General features: G+C 48.2%; 1 protein-coding gene across 1 annotated transcript; it reads right to left on the reverse strand.

The window, feature by feature from the left end:
* Nucleotides 1-1,477: 1,477 nt before the first annotated feature.
* ALDH1B1 (aldehyde dehydrogenase 1 family member B1) lies at nucleotides 1,478-3,424 on the reverse strand. The gene is given in 3 exon segments (XM_024734438.1): nucleotides 1,478-2,681; nucleotides 2,684-3,394; nucleotides 3,397-3,424. Coding segments are annotated over 3 exon segments (1,548 nt in total). The 3' UTR covers nucleotides 1,478-1,872.
* Nucleotides 3,425-21,375: the final 17,951 nt, after the last annotated feature.

Raw genomic sequence — 21,375 nt, forward strand, 5'->3', positions numbered from 1 at the left:
CACAAGGCTGAGTGGACCTAAAAGTATGGTGAGTCACGAGCAGCATGGTCTAGAAAGATGGAAGACAAGGAGAGAGAGGATCAGCATTCTGTTTCTGAATCGGGGTCTGGCTGACCTGGTCGCACTCCCATCAGCTGTGGAATGGAGTTGTGAGACTAACAACAAACGGACTGAACTCTCAGGTCTGAAATTCCCCAAACCCTAGTGTGTCAGGATGGCCCTGACGCTGAGCTTGGCTTGAGGGCTGGTGTGTATTGGTGAGGGTTGGAGGGACAATGCCAGCAGAAGCCTTGAAATGAGAGCTGAAATAAACTGGTTCTAGGCAGGACCTAGCACTTTGCTCTGTGGGTCTTCAAGTTGCACTTTGTCACTCAGGTGAGAGAAAACAAAATCAAAACTAGAAATATTATGGAGGGGACTTCTGACTATCGGGGTCCCTTCCATCCCCAAGACTCTGTAAAATGTTCAGCAGCAAAAGAATATTGATACAAAATTGATTTGCAAACAGAATGTGTGAGTTTAACTGAAATTAATTCACATATCATAAAATTCACCCTTTTAAAGTATGTAATTCAGTGTGTTTTGGTATATTCACAAAGTTGTACAACTATCAACACTAACTCCAGAACATTTCAAAACCTCCCCAAAAGAAATCCTATAGCCATTAGCAGCTATTCCCCATTCCCTCCTCCCCCAGCCCCTGGCAACCACTAGTATACTTTCTGTCTCTATGGACTTGCTTATTCTGGATATTTCATATAAATGGAATCATACAATACGTAGCCTTGTACGTCTGGTTTCTTTCACTTAGCATAATGCTATCAAGGTTCACCCACATTGTAGCATGTGTCAGTACTTCTTTCCTTTTTAAGGCTGAACAGTATAAGAAATATTCCATAGAAACATTTTGTTTATCCACTCATTAGTTGATGGACATTAGAGCTGTTTGAGCTTTTTTATTTTATTTTATTTTTTTAATTAATTAATTTATTTATGGCTGTGTTGGGTCCTCGTTTCTGTGTGAGGGCTTTCTCTAGTTGCGGCAAGCTGGGGCCACTCTTCATCGCAGTGCACAGGCCTCTCACTATTGCGGCCTCTCTTGTTGCGGAGCACAGGCTCCAGACGCGCAGGCTCAGTAGCTGTGGCGCACGGGCTTAGTTGCTCCACAGCATGTGGGATCTTCACAGACCAGGGCTCGAACCCGTGTCCCCTGCATCGGCAGGCAGACTCTCAACCACAGCACCACCAGGGAAGCTCCTGTTTGAGCTTATTTCAAGTGAATGGTTATATAAATGCATTTTCTGTCTACCCCTTCCCTCAAATTAAGGACAATCAGTAGCAAAATGAAGCAATGCAAGCAGTCAAACCAGTCAGCAACTGGTACTTAGAAAAAGAAAAGCAGCCTTGATTTTTAGGGTACGTCATTGAAGAATGGGGCCAAGATTATGGGGTCTAGCTTAAAACTCCTAATGCCTTCCAATCCCATGTCTGAGATGAGTCTACCCACTAAGACATCAGTTAAATCTACCAGGAAGTCCTTGGATCAGTAAGAAGAACTGAGAGCCATGGTCTGGATCAGTGTTTCTTAATCTGTCTTTCAGAGACTCCTAAGGTTTCATTCAACTCCTAAGGTTTCATGGAAGTAACACAGGGCCACCAAGGGGGCTGGAGTGCAGGTGGGGGCTGAGCCCAGCCCCCATCCCTGCTTTAACTAGAGCAGCTCTCATTTTAATTGCTTTATTTGTTGAGGTTCCCTCTAAGTGTTCATCTGGAACAAATAAAGGGGGTCCGTGGCTAAAAAACTGTTTGGCAACCACTGGTAGGTGGTATTGGCATCCTGGGACTAGAGTTGGCGCTCCCTGGCAGCCGTTCTTACGAGTTCTTCTGAGGAACCTTGAGGGTGACTGTCTTCACCTCTGTGTAGGCCTTAAGCCCATCCTCCCCCAGCTCCCTTCCATTGCCAGATTCCATAAAGCCTCCAAATGGCGTGTGGCAGGTGACAATGTTGTAGGTGTTTACCCACACCGTCCCAGCTTGGAGTGCCTGTGTGAAGTACATGGCTTTGTCCAGGTCCTGGGTGAACACAGCAGCGGCCAAGCCATACCTGGTGTTGTTGGCCCTCTCAATCACCTCCTCCACCTTCCTGAACTTGAACAGAGGCTGCACAGGCCCGAAGATCTCCTCCTTGGCAATCCTCATGTCATCCTGCACACCACCAAAGACCGTGGGCTTGATGAAGAAGCCTTGCTCTCCAAAAGGCTCCCCACCGCACAGAAGTTTTGCCCCCTCCTTCTGGCCAAGCTGGATGTAGCCCAGGATTTGTTCAAACTGTTCCTTGTCCACCTGGGGCCCCTGCTGGGTGTCCAGCTCAAAGGGGTTCCCAACTTTCCTCTGCTTAGCTTTTTCCACAGTTCTCTCGAGAAACTCATCATAGATGGATTCTTCAACGAAGGTCCAGGAACCGGCACAGCAGCACTGACCCATGTTGAAGAACAGGGCTTCATGGCACTGCTCCACGGCGTGGTCCATGTCGGCATCGGCCAACACAATGCTCGGGCTCTTCCCACCCAGCTCCAGGGTGACTCTCTTGAAGTTGGAATCGCCGGCCGCCTTCTGGATCAGGTGGCCCACCTCGGTGGAGCCAGTGAAGGCAACTTTGTCGATATCCATGTGATGGGCATGGCCGCTCCTGCTGTGGGGCCATAGCCTGTGACGATGTTTACCACCCCAGGGGGAAAGCCCGCCTCTTTGACGAGGGAGGCCAAGTACAGGGCAGAAAGGGGGGTCTGCTCTGCCACCTTCATGACCACAGTGTTGCCCGTGGCAAATGCCGGGGCCAGCTTCCAGCCCTGCATGACCAAGGGGAAGTTCCACGGGATTATCTGGCCACAGACGCCAATAGGCTCGTGCCGAGTGAAGCAGAAATGCTCGCCATCCATGGGGATGGTCTTGCCATGCCACTTGTCAGCCCAGCCCGCAAAGTACCGGTATATCTTGATGACCTCATCCAGGTCCAAGAAATAAGACTCCTGGAAAGGCTTCCCATTGTCCAGGGTCTCCAGTGAGGCCAAGTAGACACGGTCCCGCTCCACTAGGTCAGCCAGGCGGTTCAGCAGCCGGCCCCGCTCTGAGGCATCCATCCGGCGCCATGGAGACCCCAGTTGGAAGGCCTCCCAGGCTGCTTTCACCACCCGATCCACATCAGCCCGGTCCCCTTCAGCCACGTGGCCGATGACCTCCCCCGTGGCAGGGTTGACTGTTGGGAAGGTCTTCTTGCTGACCGCATCTTGCCACTCATTGTTGATGAACAGCTGGTTGTAGCGGATGTCTGGGTTCGGGATGGGGCTGGGGAGGGCTGCTGCTGAGGAGTACGGGGTGGCCAGACGGCGCAGGCAAAGAGCCGGGGCACCAGGAAGCGCAGCATGCTGAGTGCTCTGGAGAGGGACAGGAGCCAGGGTGAACACGGAGAGGGAAGCAGGGGTCCCCCAAAGGCCCATCAGCTCAGATGTTCCAAGATTCTAGCATAAAGGGGTGTCACCTCTGAAAACATGGATCATAAGGGCTACAGAAGCCCTGAAGAACTCTCTGGTTCAATTCTGTCATGTCCGATCTAGCCTCTTGCTCACTCCTTCACCTCTTCTGGGTCTTCGCTCAAATGTCACCTTCTTAGTAAGGCCTTCCCTGAGCACCCTTTATAAAACTGCAACTTTCCTCAGCCCCAGGACTCTCTCTCCCCCATACTGTGCTCTATCTTCCCCCATCTGACATACCAAATAGTAGATGTACATGCTTCTATGTTTATTGTCTGCTTCTCCCCAACAAAATGGGTCCGGTGGGCGGGAGCGATGAGGCCGAGCAACTGGGAAGGTTTCGAGGGTGTGAGTCCACGGGGCGATAAGGCGCCACCCGGGACCCGGGTGCGGAAGGAGGGGTGGGAAGCGTGAAGAGGTTCCTACAGTGCACGCCTCCGGGGCAGAAAGGCCGGCCCCCACGTGGGGAAGCCGAGACCCAGAGAGGAAGCCTCCACTGCAGGAAGGGGAGCTGCGGCCTGCCCGGGGGGCCGAGTGGGAAGGGCGCCAGTTACCTGCAGCAGGCTGGCGCTCGCGCTCCGGTGCAGGTTCGGATTCTCACAGGTCTAGCCTGGCCTCTAGCTGGGCGCTTGCCGCAGGCCCCGCCTCCGCGCAGTGGCGGGGCTCAGCCACCAATGAGGCTCCGCCTGCGCCTGGCGCGCCGCCGACTTCAGCCCCGCTGCTAAGGCTGCTCCTCCCTCCGGGCGCAGGCGTGTTGCGGCTGCTGAGACTGGGGTGATGGGACTGGGGGCGGGGAGCGCCCCACCTTTCCCACGTCCCAGCGCCCCGTACCCCGCGGGGTATCCCGCAACACGCCAGCGCTCTCCTCTCGCATCGCCGCTCAGAGCTGGAGTCCTAAGGCCCGAATGGGTAGGAGTTCACAGGTCACACAGCAATCGGAGACTGGACCCCAATTGTATTTTTCCTTTCTCGCAACACGAGGCGCCTTGTTAGGTTACCATCATTTGAACTTCTCCTTAACCCCTTCTGGGTCTCCCCTCTCTCTCAGTTTTTTCCTTGTTTCACTAATTTGACTGTCTTCCACTCTCTCTGCTCTTTTTCCCAGTTGATTTTATATGTGTTTCTAAAAGCTGCATTTTTTTTTAAAGGACATAAAGAGTATATGTGCAATGTAGAAAGCTTGGAAAACACAGAAAAGGATACAAGAAGAAAACATATTACTTTCAATCCTTTCACCCCAAAGTTGCCGTTCATCTTGCTGGTATTTTTTCCTCTGCATTTTTCAAAAATTCTTTTAATAAAAATGAAATCATATGGTGACCTCTATTTTGCTACCTTTTTTTTCTTTAACAGCAATTTATTATGAACATTTTCTCAGGTCACTAATTAAAAGACAACATCATCCTCTCCGGGGTGGTGTAAAATTCCATGGTAGGGTGGATTGTTGATGGACATTTAGATTGTCTCCATCTTGTTGTTGCCATAAAGGAAGCTAAATCCAGAACCTGCATCTCTCAGTCACCTCACTTACACTGCACCCTCCTTCTGGTTGGAGACGTTGGGAAGCTACAAGCTCTTTCCCAGCCTTGTCTGCAGCTAGAGTTCCAGATGTGAACTCAGTGGTGCCAATTAGCAGTACCCCTGTCACATGTGGAAGGTGGAGGGTATTGTCCTGCCCCCTTGGGTCATCACTAGCATGATGGCAGAAACATGAGGATTTTCTGCATCCTTCTCCAGCTTCCTGGGTGTGGGGTGGCCACTGCAACTGCAGCTCCTTGACTCCAGCTACCTGTTCCCTTGCTCTTTGAATCATGGCTGCAGGGGTGTGTCTTGAGCTAAATAGCTCCAGAGGTGGCCTCAGAGAATAACAACGCTGGTGGGCCACATCCATCTCGTTCTGGGCATCTGTCCTGAAGGTCGAGTCCTCCCTGATTCTCCCTCCCTCTGGCCTTTCCAGCAATTCTGTCAGCACCCAATGTCTGTATTAACTCTTTACCTCTCCACATATTTAGAGTATTCACATTTTCCTGTTGAACCTGACTAATTCACATGATTCTTTCCTTAAGCTACATCTCTATGCAATCTTTTGTTACCATGTCATCCTTAGGATGTTCACAGTCCTTGAGGCAAAATTTAGTTCTTCACTAAAAGCACTACATCTTGTGTCTTGCCACATCTATGTTCATGTTTTCCCAGCAACCATGTGGCCCCTTGCAAAACCCCTTCTGCCTCCCACACAGCACATGGCCAGCCTAGCACCCCTTGGGCACTTGGCATGGCACTCCTTGGTAGATTAACTTAAGGATTATTTGGTCAACTATTAACAGGCCTCATTGATAGAGGCAGTGAGTCTATGACAAAGCAAGTATCAGTCAGTCTTCATATGGTCAGACCACTTGGAAAGCTGTGGCAGGTGTGAGAGGCCAGCAGCAAACAAGAAGTGACTCCCTTGGGAGAGGCTGCATCCTGTGAGAAGCAGCTGAAGGAACTGGGCATATCCATCCCTCAGAGCTCAAGGGACAGCATTTCACCCTCCAAATCTCCAAAGGGTAAAAACAGACATAGTCTGTGGGGCCCTAGAAGACAGAGCCAGACCCATGAGGGGAAGTTAACGGGGTCAGAGGAAGAACTTCATGACAAAGCAGAGCTGGCTAAGGATGGGTGGGAGGGGCTGCCTTGAAAGGCAGTGAGTCCCCCATCACTGGAGGAGTACAAGGAGGGATATAAAACCACTTGGCAAAATCCTATAGAGGAGAATACCAGATAAGGACTGAACTAGACCAGTGGTTCCCAAATGTAGCTGTGCATCAGGATTGCCTGGGGAGCATTAAAAAAAAAAAAAAAAGCAAAACTTTATAATCTCCCTGGGCTTACCTTCAGAGATTCTAAATTATTAGATGTTGGTTGTGATCCAGGAATTTTTTAAGTTCCCCATATGCTTCTGATGCACAGCTATATTTGGGAAGCAGCAGCCTAAGTGGTCTTTGGGATTCTATGACTCCATCATGGGTGGTTTTAAGAAAGGGACTTATCAAGTGAATGCTTTGTCTGTATCTAGAGTCCATCCAGAAGACCCACCCTTGACACTTCATAAGCTGTGGCTGGCACCAGAAGGTAGTCCTGTTGCAAGGCATTTGTAAAAGCATCCAAAAATTTTAAAACTTAAAATCGTCCACAGTGCTTGACATTTATGGTTTGGAGAGACGGAAGAATGTGCCATGGCTCAGGGTAAAATGCACAGATTATTTCTGTAGAAGGAATGTTTTAGATTCAGCTTTTTAATTGGCAAAAAAAATGATCCAGGCCTCTAGAATGCAAGTTGGGCCTGGAGCCACTGTGAGTGTTTGGACTGAAAGGATTGAAGGGGAATGATGAGATAACACAAGCCATAGTCAGGTCATTGTCAGCAAAGAATGTCACCCAGGGATGTGTTTACACTGGCCTGGTGGGGAAAGAGAAGCTATATCTATCTTTCAGGGTTTTGAAGCCTTGGATGTCTAGGAAGTTGCTGGAGAAGATTCCAGGCTCTGAGATAATGAATGGATCAGACAGATTCCAAACAAAAAGACATGCCAGCTTCCCTGGGCATTGATTCTACAATGAACATAGCAGGTGCCTCCATTCTCTGCATTTGAACAGAAGATGGAAGACGGGGTCAAGACACCAAGGGAGGTGCAAGAAATGGAAGTTTAAAAATAAAGATGCATGTAAAAGCAACCCAAAATATACCTCCCCCGCTCTTCTTCTCCTACGTGAACCTCTACACTCTGCTAAATTTACAGTCTGTGAACATGAACTAAGTCTGAATGTTGTCAAACCAAAGCAGCCCTGAGTCTTTACCACAAACTGTTTCCCTCCCACCTGCCTGGCTTCCTTGTTCGTTCCCTCCCTCTGCACCTCAGTTCATGGTTGAGGAAACTGAAATCCAGAAAGGGAGAGGGACCTGCCCAATGTCAGACAGGAGAATGAGTGTCTGAGTTCCGACTAGAATCGAGACTCTCACACAAACACACAAATAACACTGGGATGGAAACAGACGTTGTGGCAGCACATGGGCGTCTGCAGTTAAGGATCCTGAAGTAGGGAGATGATCCTGGATCATATGGGTGGGTCCAATGTAATCACAAGGGTCCTCATCAAAGGGAGACGGGAATGTCAACATCAGAGAAGATACGATGATGGAAGCAGAGGTTGGAGTGATGCAGCCACAAGCCAAAGAACGCAAGTGGCTGGGAAAGGCAAGGGAACAATTCTCCCCTAGTGTCTCCAGAAGGAACATGGGTCTCTGTCAACACCTTAATTTTGCCCAGTGACACTCATTTCAGACTTCCGAGCCCCCAGAACTGCAAGATAAAGTTTGTGTTGTTTTAAGCTACTAAATTTGTGATAATTTGTTACAGCTAACAAATGGAAACTAATACATTGATTCACTCAATCTATAGGCCTTGTAGGCGTTTGGGATTATGGCCTCTGGCCTAGCTGGAGCAGGCCAGGTGGTCAACAGTATTCTGTTGTGTAGACACTCCATAATTATGGTGGACATCATTTCTTTTGCCTGCCCAACATTCCTTTCGTCTGCCCAACATTCCTTTCTTCTAAAAACAGCACCCCCTTCTCCTGCCATCACCCCAATCATATTTTTGAGTCAGAACTACCCATCATAGCTACATTCTACATATTTGGGAGACCTTGTTAAACCCTTTTAACTATAAATGCCTTCTGTTCTGCGTGTCTAAGTTGCCCAGTGATGCCAATGCTGCTAGCGCCAAGCCCACGCTCTGAGTAGCAAGGATAGAGGATGAGATCTGAAAGACAAGTAGGGCCCAACTGAATGAAGAGGCAGGTTAAATTGCAGGTAATAGGGACAGGCATGTGCCCAGGCCTGGAGGTGGGAGGGGTCAACATGCATTCAAAGAACTGGGAAAAGACAAGTGGGCAGAAGTGGGAAGCGCAAAGGGGTGAATGGTTCTGGAAGAGGCTGGAGGCGTGGGCCATGCAGAATTTTGGAGGCCAGTTAAGAACTCTGACCCCTGGCCCAGGCACACACGGTACCACCTGGAGACAGCAGAGAGACTGACCCAAACAAAATGAATGCACTAAACTGCCATATAGGGCTTCCCTGGTGGTGCAGTGGTTAAGAATCTGCCTGCCAGTGCAGGAGACATGGGTTCGAGCCCTGGTCTGGGAAGATCCCACATGCTGCGGAGCAACTTAGCCCGTGCACCACAACTACTGAGCCTGCGCTCTAGAGCCCATGCTCTGCAACAAGAGAAGCCGCCGCAATAAGCCCACGCACCACAACAAAGAGTAGCCCCTGCTCACCGCAACTAAAGAGAGCCTGTGCGCAGCAACGAAGACCCAACACAGCCAAAAAATAAATAAATAAAATAAGCAAATTTATAAAAATAAAATAAAAATAAACTGCCATATACCTCTAATAGAGATTAGCACCCAGCTCTGTAGAAGCACAAAGAGAGAGTCCAGATTTCCTTCTCCTGGGACTTCTTGGGAGAAGATGACCTTTCAGCTGAGCCATGTACCAGAATCAGTTCAGACACATATGATTAAACAGAGGTTCTCAACTGTGTCTGTGTGTTAGCATCACCTGGAAAGCTTTTTAAAACACTGATGCCTGAGAAACACTCCAGACCAACTGAATTGGAATTCCCTCAGTGTTGTACTGCGTTGTCTGGTTTTTATTGTTGTTTCATTTTTTGTTTTGAAGTTCCTCTGTTGATTCTAATATGTGGCTACACTTGTGAACTACTGACGTAAGAGGAAACCCAAAATAAAAGTGGCTTAAAGAAAAGGGAAGTGTATCTTTCCCTCACTTAAAAGAAGTCGAGAGATAGGCTGTCCGGGGCAGGGTGGGAGCCCTGCTCTCTCTTCTTTTCGACAGCAGAGGACCCTATTAGACTTTTGAGGAAGAAGGAGGTCACACGATCCCGTGTGCAATTTGAAAAGATCATACTGGTTGGAGCACGTATCTCCTCTAGTTTCCTGGGGAAAAGTTATGTTACCAAGAACAGCAGGCGTTGATAATTATTAAGCTGGCTGCTGATGGGCACAGAGGATTCATTATACTCTTTCTTTCTCTCTCTCTCTCTATTTTTGTGTATATTTAAATTTGTTCATAATAAAAGTTTTTAAAAAATAAGAAAAGATTATGTTACCACATCAATAGGATGTATCTTCCTGGTTCAAAGACTCTGTATAATGGATCTGTCCCTTCATGACCCTCATGAATGGCTCCAAGGAGTCCATGTCTTTCTAAATCCACAGTTAATTATTGGACAGCAATCACGGAAGGGGCAAGAGTTGTGCAAAGGGCATGAGGGTTGGAGTGAGAGCCTGGCTCCTGGTCCCTTCGCCAGCCTCTCCCTGTGACCTTGGGCAACTTCCTCTCTCTTGGCCTTGGTCTTCTCCACTATAAAAGGAGGGGATATGAGATGAACGAAAGGGCCATTAGGTGATCAGGGCCCCAGAAAGTTCTAGTAAAGCTGCTAAATAATGTTCATTGTTAGCAGAGTCCTTGGACCACAAACTTTGGACTCCAAATGCATGTTACTTATGAAACCCATTCAACTGACTTTCCCTTCCTGTTATCTTTGCTGGTTCTGGGCCATAATGAGGCAACGGTTGAAGTGCAAAGAGTTGGCAGGGGCCAAGTGTATCTTCACACACTTTCTCATTGAGTGATCCTGAAATGCTGCCCCACCGTTAACGACACATAGTGCAGATCTGCCAACGAATGCACCAGGGTATCTTGGATCCAGCAGTATCCAGCTCCTAGATGACCAGAGCAGGGCAGCAGGGATGAACAGCTGCTCAGGATGCCCTTGACTTTCACCTCTGTCTCGAGTCAGTTCTCTCTGCTTCAAAGACTATTTCCTCAGCACAGCCCTCACCAGGCCCAGCAGTTTCCACATTGGCAAGCATCTGCCACCCGTTATCCCTCCTCACTCAGCTCCTGTTACTGACAACCCTGTCACAGAGGCCCTGGCAGTGCACAGATGAACCAGACACCATCCCCATCCTCAGGCCACCCATAGACTGGGGAGGCAGACAGACACAGAAACTGGTGTGCGTCTCTCATGCGGTGGAGGAAAGAGAAACAAGAAACGGAGCAAAACAAAGCCTGGGAAGGTCTGGGGAGGCTTCCTGGAGGAGGTGATACTTGGGCTGAATCTTGAAACCTGAAAAGGGCCAGGGGAGAGAGGGCATTTCTGGAAGACAGAGTTGCATGTGCTAAAGGCCAGAGGTGAGTGGTGGCTTGGTGTCGGGGAGCTGTGAGTAGCTCCGGCTGGCCGGTGCCTGCAGTATGATGCACAGGGTGGGGAGCAGTGACAGAGCCAAGGCTGGAGGGGTTAGAGGGGACAAATCACGAAGGGTCTTAAATGCCATGCTAAGGAGTTTCAATGTTATCCTGAGAAGGCACAGAAGGACTTTAAGGCAGGAGGGTGCCTTGGTTAGAGAGAACCTTCTAATTTCATCAGATCCCATGGCAGTGAGTGAGGATAAGGTTTCGCTCTGAGTGACAGAAACTCTTAATAACAGTGGCAAAATGGGAGTTGATTTCTCTAAATAAGTAAAGTAAGCCCAGAGGTAAGTAGTCTAGGAAGGTGATAAATGATCCTCAAGGATATTTGCCCCTTCCAATTCATGATTTGGTCAATCTTAGCAGTAAGCATTGTCTTCATCGTTCAAAATGGTAGCTACCACATCCAGATTTCAGGCGGCAGGATGGAGGAAGGGACGAAGACAAAAAGGCAAAGAATGCATGCCAGCTGCTTAAAGGAAGGGCCCCCAAAGCTGCCCCCAAACACTTATACTTTCATCCCACTGACGAGAACTTAGTCACATGGTACAACTAGCTGCAAAGGAGGCTGGGAAAGTAGTTTTTATTTTGGGTGGTCATTTTGAGGGCTTCCATTTCTGTGACTGTGGAAGGACAAGACATGGGATAACTAGGAGTCTACAGACCCTTCTGCTGTGAAGACAAGTGTTATCAATTTCTTTGACAGCTAAGGACACTGAGGCTGAGAGGAGAAAATGATTCACTAGTAAGTAGTACATCTGGAATTGCAAAGTTTGAATTTGAATGCCACTCTCTTAAGCACCCCACAAGCTACTGGAGGTGACTGACCCAGGTTGAGTCTCTCCTCTCCAAATCTGATTCTAAAGATCCTGCCATGTATCTGCCTCAGTGTGTCATCCAGGAGGAGCAGCCCCTAGCAGAGAGGATTCCCATGACGGCTAATCCTGCCCCTGGCCTTATAAAATCAGGGACAGATCAGGGAACAAGGGGGCTGTTAGAGCTTCAACCTCACCATTGTACAGATGGGGAGACTGAGGCCCAGAGAGGCAAAAGGGCTTCTCCAGGTCCTTCAGGAAATCAATCCATGGGGAGGAGGGGGTTGGACCAGCAACCATAATAAGAACCCACAAGTGCCACAGTCTTATTTACTGTTCACCTGGTGTCAGGTGTGGTATTTAAACAACCTTTTCAGATAGGCTGATTAAGGCATTAGTTGCAGGTTGGTGAAATTGGAATAAGGAAGGTGTTTCCCATTGTACATCTGTTCATATGGATTATGTATAGATCATGGAATATTCCTTCCCCAGAACAGAGTGATGTGTCTGCACAATGAAGACAATGGAACCACAGAGGAGAGAGGACATGAGATGCAGTGGCATCTCAGGTGGCTGGGGGGGCCAGAGGCCTGCCTCACTATGTGCCCTCTGGGCCTAACGGTCCACACACTGAGGGGAAATTTTATACAAAAGGCCAATGTCAAGCCAGGTAAAGAAGAGTAGCTTGCTAGACCCCCACACCCTGGTGACCCCTGAGGCAGTTCCAGGGTCTCTGTAGCTCTGTGGTCCTTCCCAGCTATGCCCCTGGGTAGAGGGGCCTGGGAATATTCATGAGGAAGGGGCAGTATAAAGTGACTCAGGAGCAGGAACCAGGGAACGTGGCCTCTACCTGGTCTGGTGAGAGTCCTCCATGGAGTTGGAGGACAGCTGGCCTGCTCTGTCCTCTCAAGGCCAACTTTTTGGACCAGATGACCTGCCAGAAAGGAGGGTGGGTAGACAGATCACGGGTCCCTGGCTGGGAGGTGGCTTCATTCCCAGCTGCACTCAGGTTCTTCCACAAGCTGGGCCCCACTCTGGGATGCAAAGGGTGGGAGAGGCTCCTCAGAGAGACAATATCAAGACTGGGAAGTCTTGAGTCCGTGGAGGGGCCCAGGCATGCTATTCAAAATGTTAACTAACAGAACATCCAGCACTGACAATGTACGTGAGCCTGGCTGTAATTTTTCTATGGCCAGTCCTTGGGTCCCCCTCACTCGGCCAGGCATTATTCCTCTAGATGCTGAATCATGAGGAGGTTTGGGGTGGGGCGGGGTCCCAGGGCAGGGGCTGGGAGGTCAGAGTGGAGGTGGGCTCTTGGGGGCTTAGACATCAGCTGCTTACAAAGTGGTAGGTGATCGTTTTATATTAAAGTATCCATACGGCAATACTAGTGCTTTTCAGCTGAAAATGAGTCCTGCCTTGTCATTTAGGGCTTGCGCCAAAGGGGTTCATCACTGTGATGGGTTGACTATGAATTCATAGTATTGTCACCCTGATTATATGGGACAGGAGACTGGATCCCAGACAGGGACAGGGACTTACCCCGAGTCAGGCAAGGAGACCGCAGCAGGCCAGGGCAGGGTAGAGTAGCACCAAGAGGCAGCCTCCACATCCGAAAGCCACTACATCTGTGGCCTTGGAGCTGCAATTAACTGCATGCTGGGGACAGATCAGTGCCTTTAATAGGCATGTTTATTTAACAGGCTTCCTGACTTGTAACACCCAGAGGGGAAAAAAGGATAATTCAATCTTGTTTTCAAGCAAAATCAAAACAAAGAGGAGGGGTAACTAGGGGGCAGAACAATCTTCCAGCTGGAATCTCTGGTTGCCTTCCACCTCAGCCCATCTCAGATCTCAAGCGGGGACAAAGGAACAGCTATACTGGGGCAGGCGGTTTATTCACCAAGCAACGTTTGCAAACCTGTTTAATCATTATCTCTTTATAATCACCATCATCGGTTCTGCTTCCCAGACCCCCAGGTGTGGCAGAGAGTGCCTCACCCCACCCGTAACGTATAGGCCTCAGGCCCCACAAAACCTGGGTCTGCCCTTGCTTGTTCCCTGATTCCTGCTCCCAGGGCTTGTAGCCACTGGGTTCCATTCCCAAAGCTCTCTCCAGTTAGGAAACTGTTTTTCTCTCTGCCTGAAGAGCTCTGAGGAGCACAGAAGAAAAGCAATTATTTTTGAAAAATGGAAGCCACCCCTTCGAGGCAGCCCTTGAGTCCATTGTAAATCAAGCTCTTGGTCTTAAAACCTGAAGGATTTTTTAAAACTACTGGTCTGCTTGCCAGACAGGTCCTTTCCATCCAGAATATTTATAAATGGGTCATTTCTTGCAACCTTAAGGCAATGCTGGGAGTGAGACACTCACCTAGGTGACACTGCCCTGTGTGGCACTGGATTCCCACAAAGCCAGAGAGACCTCTGATTAGACTGCGTCTGTGTCTCCCTGGAGTTTGAAATGCTTGGTTTAAGTGTACCTGAAACCGTCACCATGTTAGTGATCTACTGAGCCTTTCTATTTATCCTGAAAATTTTGAAAAGGGATAGAGTAGGGGACACTGAAAGATGATGATGATGAAAGATGATCCACCTGTCTAGATTGAAGTATAATAATAATTAATATTTACTGAGGGCTTACTGTGTGCTGAACACTTAACATGGATTACCTCATTTCGGGCTCCTCACACCCATGTGATATGTACCTAACGATGATTTCTATCTTGGAGGAGGAACAGATTTAGAGAGGGGTTGCTCAGTCTGGCTCTATGTTATAATCACCAGGGGGCTTATAGAAACACTGATACTGGGACTTCCCCGGCGGTCCAGTGGTTAGGACACTGTGCTTTCACTGCTGAGGGCATGGGTTCAATCTCTGGTTGGGGAACTAAGATCTCACGAGCCGTGTGGCACGGCCAAAAACAATCCATTAAAAGCGAAACAAAACACTGATGCCCAAGCCTCACCCCAGACCACTTAAATCAGAGTCTCTAAGGATAGGGACTGGCCACGGGAATGGTTTGAAATGCTCAGGGTGATTCTAATGTGTAGTCAGAATCAGAAGAAGAGAGCGGGTTGCATAATTTGCTCAAGGTCACCCAGCTAATGAGTGGTGGATTCTAACCCAGGATGTCCAACTCACCCAGACTCACTTGAACATTCCGGAAATCAGTGTCAGTCATTGCTCTCTCAGAGGAACTGGGGCTTTGAGGAAGTTCCTTCTCCCCTTAACAACAAAGGCATATGTGAGCCTGAAACCTCCAGCACTTACAGCTCTGGAACCAGAGGTGATATTTATTTCCTGCTCTAAACATTCCTGGTTGTACCAAATGGATATGACACTGTGTATTGGTTTGCTATTGCTGCTGTAACAAATTACCACAAACTTGTGGTTTGAAACAATGCACATTTACTCTCTTATGATTCTGGAAGTCAGAAGTCTGAAATCAGTTTCATTGATGAAAATCAAGGTGTCAAAAAAAAAAAAAAGAAAATCAAGGTGTCAGGGCCATACTCCTTCCTGAGCACAGGGCAGGCTCTAAGGGAGAATCCACTTCCTTGCCTTTTTCAGTTTCTAGAATGACTTTTCTTGCATTTCTTGGCTCACGGCCCCTTCCTCCATCTTCAAAGTCAGCAGCATATTATCTGCTTCTCTTTTGTAAGGATACTTGTGATTGATTGCATTTAGGGCCTACCTGGATAATGCAAGATAATCTCCTTATTTTAAGATCTTTAACTTAATCACATCTACAAAGTCCCTTTTCCCATCTAAAACAATACAGATTCCAGGGATTAGGACCTGAATCTGTTTGGGCTCATCCTCCGACATGCCCACTTGAAATTCTGGGGGTGGGGGCTGATCTGGTAGTCTGTGTCCTCCACAAACACCCAAGCACCCCTGGGGAGCCTCGTGAGTACCCTAACCCCTGCTCCAGGCCCACTCCTCTCTGCTGTTGAAGGGGTGTCTCACTCTGCTTGGGCTGCCATAACAAAATACCACAAACTGAATGGCTAAATTAACAGAAATTTATTTTCTCATGTTTCTGGGGGCTAGAGGCCAAGAGTTAGTTTCTGGTGAGAACACTCTTCCTGGCCTCCAGACAGCCACTTCCTGGCTGTGTCCTCACATGGTGGGCAGAGAAAGAAAGCTCTCTTCTTATAAGGATACTAATCCTATTGGATCAGGGTCCAACCCATATGATCTTATTTAACCTTAATTACCTCCTTATAGGCCCTAACTCCACAGGGTCCAACCCATATGATCTTATTTAACCTTAATTACCTCCGTATAGGCCCTATCTCCAAATACAGTCTTACTGGGAGTTAGGGCTTCAACATATGCATTTTGGGTGGACACAATTCAGTCCATAGCAAGGACTGCAGGACACAACTACTAAGGTTTAGAGGACAGAGCTGCTAATCTCCAGGGTGCTCTCCTTCTAAACCAAGCTGGGCTTTGGGGAGATGAGAACGATTTAACTTCTAATGTTTTTGGGGTTTTTTTTTCTGATGATAGAAACAATTCATGTTCATTGTAAAAAAAAAATGGATTGAACTGAAAATATTGGAGTGAAAAGGATAAAAATCATCCAGTGATAACCACTATTCCCATTTTTGGATGTTTCTATCCAGTTTTGTTTTCTATGAATATACATGAGACCCCGTGGTTTGGAATATTTTTCACATGAAAGGCACGGTGGTGAAGTGTAGTCGAAAGAACATTGACCTTGAAGCCTGAAGACCTGGGGTCCCACTCTCATTTCCCCACTTCATTTTTTAGGGGTCCCTAAAATTTAAAAATGTACTTTTTCTGAGCCTCAGTTTTCTTGTCTGTAAGTTAGAAATAACTATACTTATTCTGCAGGGCCACGGTAAGGACTAAGAGAACCACGACTGTGGAGTGTGACCAGCACACCAAAGGGCACAACCAAGTCCAGCATTGTGTTGGTCAGTGATCCATTTGAGCAGCAGAGGAGTGAGGAGGGAACAGCCCAAGGACCATTGGGACCAAAGGCCTGGAGGTGGGAAGAGCATGGAGGGGAGGGAGGGTTTGGGAATGGGTGGCTCAGAGTGAGTGAGGGAGCATGAAGCTTGGGTAAGTAAGCTTGTGATGGAACCTGCCCTCTATTCATATGCCGGCTCATCTCCCATCCAGCCTGTGCCCCAAGATCCACTGCCCCTTGCCCAGTGCACTTGGCCTCTCTCCTGGCACTCTCTGCCTTGGACAGAGGCACAAACTGCCCTGGATTCACCTTTGTGTCATTCCTCTTCTCTTCACCGAAGTTTACCCCTCCTTTGTCCCTTTCCCATTTCCCTCTGCTCTCTGCCTGGGTCAGGCTGGATGAAAACAACCCCAGTGACCAATTAGGGTTTGGAGTGGTCAGAGAGCTATATCTGCTAAGGCGTTCTCACCATGTGTCCTTGGACTTTTCTTCTCCTCTCTGGGCATCTGCTGTTCACCTGCAAAGCCCGGGGGCTAGACGAGACCAGCAGTTCCCAGTTAAAGGCTTTTCAGAGTTAAAAAATTCCAGAGGACACTATTGCTTGGATATACGTCCTCTCAGGTGAGTACTTAATAAACTCAGCTTGAGAGGTAGACACAACAGATCCCAGCAAAGAGCCTGAGGGAATGGGTAATGACAAGGGCCTCTGGGGACAAAAAAGGCTGAGGACTTCTGGCTGGGAAATCTCCCAAGTCTCATCCAGGCGTTGCAGTCTGAGACTCTCAGATTTCAGGTCAGCTTGAGAAAGAACTTTCCAACCAGAACTGCCCCATAATGGAAAGCACTGCCTTGATAGGGAATGAGTTCCCTGTCATCAGGGTATGCAAACAGAGGCCAGACATTGGCAGGGGTGATTGTAGAGCAGGGGTGATTGTAGAGCAAGGGCTGCAAACTGAAATGCATGCAGGGGGCCAGGCAAATGACCTGCCAAGAATGAAGTAGGTTTGTATATTAAACATGTAGAGGGGGCTTCCCTGGTGGCGCAGTGGTTGAGAGTCCGCCTGCTGATGCAGGGGACACGGGTTCGTGCCCCGGTCCGGGAAGATCCCACATGCCGCGGAGCGGCTGGGCCCGTGAGCCATGGCCGCTGAGCCTGCGCGTCCGGAGCCTCTGCTCCGCAACGGGAGAGGCCACGACAGTGAGAGGCCCACATACCAAAGGAAAAAAAACAAACAAACAAAAAAAACCATGTAGAGAGCCAAACAAGAATCGTCTCTCCCAATTTTTTTCTGAGATCATGTGGCCCTCTTAGCCTGCTTGCATGCTTGCTTTCCTTCTTTCTCTCTTTCTTTCTTTCCATCTTTCCTTCTGTCTTTCTTTCTGTTCTATTTTTGGTAGATGCAAATACTTCTCTACTCTAAGAAGAATAACGCTGCAACTGGGTTGATATACAGTAACTAGTCCTCTGTCTCAGGACAGGGAACAAAGTGGTGAGGACTGTGGTCAGCAGGCATCCCACACACTCTCACTGGGACAGCCAGGCTGGGTCACAAGCCAGAGTGGTCAGAGTTTCCTACTTTCCAAAGAAGCAGAAAACTTGGGTAGTTATAAACAACCTCCCTCTTTTTTTTTTTTTTTTTTAAGCTTTACTGCTTTAAAAAAAAAAAAAAAAAAAACCCAACTTTTTATTGAAGGATAATGCACAGACAGAAAAGTGGATACATACCTCACAAGTGTACAGCTTGAGGAATTTGCACAAGATGAATGTACCTGTGAGAGCAGCATCAACATCAAGAAACAAAATATTATGGGTGCCCAGACACCCTCACCCTAGCCAGTGCCCCTTCCAGTGACCCTCCCTAAAGGTAACCATTGTCCTGACTTCTGACACCATAAACCAGTTTATCCTATTTTTAAACTTTACAAAAATGGAACTCTATTAATGGGAATCATAGGACATTGCATCTAGTGTTTGTCCCTCAACATCATGAGAGATTCAGTCATGTAGCTGTTATTTCATCCTCACTGCTGTATAGTATTCCTTTGTGTGAATGTACCACAACTTATGCATTCACTCTACTCTTGATGGGCTTTTGGGTTGTTTCCAATTTGGGTCAATTACATATTGTGCTACTTTGAACAGCGCGTGTCTTTTGGTGCCCAGATGCAATTGGAAGAGGAATTGCTGGGCCTCTGGGCGTGCATGCATGCAGGTATTCAGCTTTTAGCAGATAAATGTCAAACAGCTTTCCAAAGAGGTTGTTCTCATTTACACCCCAGTAGCTGTGGATGAGAGTTCCAGTTGCCCCACATCTCCCTGTTTTAAAATATTAACTACAAATTTTTAACACCCTTTGCAAGCGAAACAAAATACGGATTTGACTGGTGACCACCTGTTTTCAACCTCTCTGGTGGAGAGAATTCAAGTGACAGAGCAGCTGAGGGTTAGACAGGAGGATTTCCTACATCTCTTTTGCTAGGGAGCCCAGGACTGGCTCCAACAAATGGTTCAAATCTCCCTAAATTATCTGCTCCCACTCAATACCCACCTCTAAAGTTTGTGAAACAGGCCTCACCTCCCCAGATCACCATGAGGACATACTGATAAACACCTGCAGATCACACAGTGACGAGATAGAGGGCTGTAAATGTACAGTAATCATGGGATAGATCAGCATTACACCCAAGGCCATGACTCCTTACGTCAGCCTTTGCCCCAACACAAATCCTCTGCCATCCAAGAGTTCAGTCCAGGGCTCCTTTCTGTGCCCGTGAGGCCCCTCAACCTCTCCAAGGAGCGCCCTCTGCCCCTGGCCACAGACTTGGCTCTGGCCCGATTCCCCCACTGCCTTCAGTCTTCACTGGCTCCTCTCCTTGCAGCTGCCTTGATGAGTCAGACATTCCCCCACCTCCTCCCAGCCTCTTGGTCCTTTGCCTTCTGCTCAAATCTGTCACAGACTTGCAAGCCTGTCTGGAGCCCACCATGCTCACCATCTGCCTCACCACTCCTGAGGTTCTCCAGGATGACTGAAATTAGAGACCTGACTGAATCCTGACCCTGACCCTCACTAGATGAATAACCTTAGGCACGTCACTTTACCTCTCCGTGCCCCAACTTCCACATCTGTGAAAAGGGAATATCAATAATACTTATCACCTAAGCTAGGCATAAGGAATAAATGAAATAAAGCACTTAGAGACTGTTAACCTCAATGCCAGATGGGAGATTTAAGGCCCAGAGAGGTGAAGGCACGAGTCTATGGTCACACAGCATGTCTGTGGAAGAGGTGGGAACTGAATCTAGGTTTCCTGGGTTCCAGGCCTGGTCTCCGTGCACTGCCTGGGAGGGGTTTCTGCTGGGTTGTGCAGACCAGTGAGAGATTTCAGGTCAGGCCCTAGGAGGAACCAGAGTGAGGAGCGAGTAAAAGGTCCATTTCTAGTCCTAACAAAAGGTAGTTGTTCTCTTTTTCATGAAAGCCAATCATATACTAGGTATACTACATGCTTTATAGTCATGAACTCTTCCCTCAAAAGGAAGCAATCATTTTACAGAAAAGGACACTGAGGCTCAGAGAAATCCACAAGCCTTGTTAAGTGGTGGAGCAGGGGCTGGAGCCCAGGTAGAGAATACAGACTTTCTAAAATACTAGGCTGTTGCCAGCTATGGGGTTAGATTGCTTGCATCTTTTTTTTTTAAGTAATTAATTAGTTTTATCTTTGGCTGCATTGGGTCTTCGATGCTGCACGGGGGCTTTCTCTAGTGGCAAGTGGGGGCTACTCTTCATTGCAGTGCATGGGCTTCTCATTGAGGTGGCTTCTCTTGTTGCAGAACACAGGCTCTAGGCATGCGGGCTTCAGTAGTTGCGGCATGCGGGCTCCGTAGTTGTGGCTCGCGGGCTTTAGAACGCAGGCTCAGTAGTTGTGGCGCACGGGCTTAGTTGCTCCGTGGCATGTGGGATCTTCCTGGACCAGGGATAGAACCCGTATCCCCTGCATTGGCAGGCAGATTCTTAACCACTGCACCACCAGGGAAGTCTCTGCTTGCATCTTTTTAAACTAGGGTCTTCAGATAAGTGTGTAGGTGCTGGGGGGCGGGGTGGCTGGGCCTCCTTTACTGGGACAGGCAATTATATCCCAGGAGATATGGCCCATTTCAGAAAGACCCTTTCTCTGAAAATCTCCGTCTGGAGATTTCCCACCTCTCCCCCACCACCTTCACCTTTGCTTTTCCTTCACCTTCACCAGGGGACTTTGGTGGGAAGAGCTCACTCTGGTGTTGGGAATCTCCTTTTCTATTCCTGAACTGGGGTCTTGTTCTGCCTGCTTTCCTAACCCAGCTTCTGGGCATTTCTCTTCTTTGCCCTTGACCTCAGTTTCCCAATTTGCCCACTGACTACAGTGAAGGCTGTTAAGTGACCCTGACTCTCTTTTCTTAACATTTCCACCTGCTCCATGCAAGGGAGACTCAGCTGGGGGTCAGGGTCAAAAGGAAAGCAAATGAACACAACATTGTAAATCAACTATACTTCAATAAAATAGATTAAAAAAAAAAAAAAAGGAAAGCAAATGGATTGCAGTAATTCACACCAGGGAGTGAATAGCTGGTAGCTCCATAACTACACCCCTGTCCCCATTACTTATATTAGCCTTAAGAGCAAAAACAAAATAAATAAACAAAGGAGTGAATCATTCTAGTGGCGGTTCATGTGAACTGAAGAGAAAAGGGAAATACTCTGGCAATGAGGAAGACAAGAAAGTTTGGGACCAGA

The sequence above is a fragment of the Neophocaena asiaeorientalis genome, unplaced genomic scaffold (genome assembly GCF_003031525.2).
Source record: "Neophocaena asiaeorientalis asiaeorientalis breed wild unplaced genomic scaffold, Neophocaena_asiaeorientalis_V1.1 scaffold192, whole genome shotgun sequence".
Classification (NCBI taxonomy): Eukaryota; Metazoa; Chordata; class Mammalia; order Artiodactyla; family Phocoenidae; genus Neophocaena; species Neophocaena asiaeorientalis.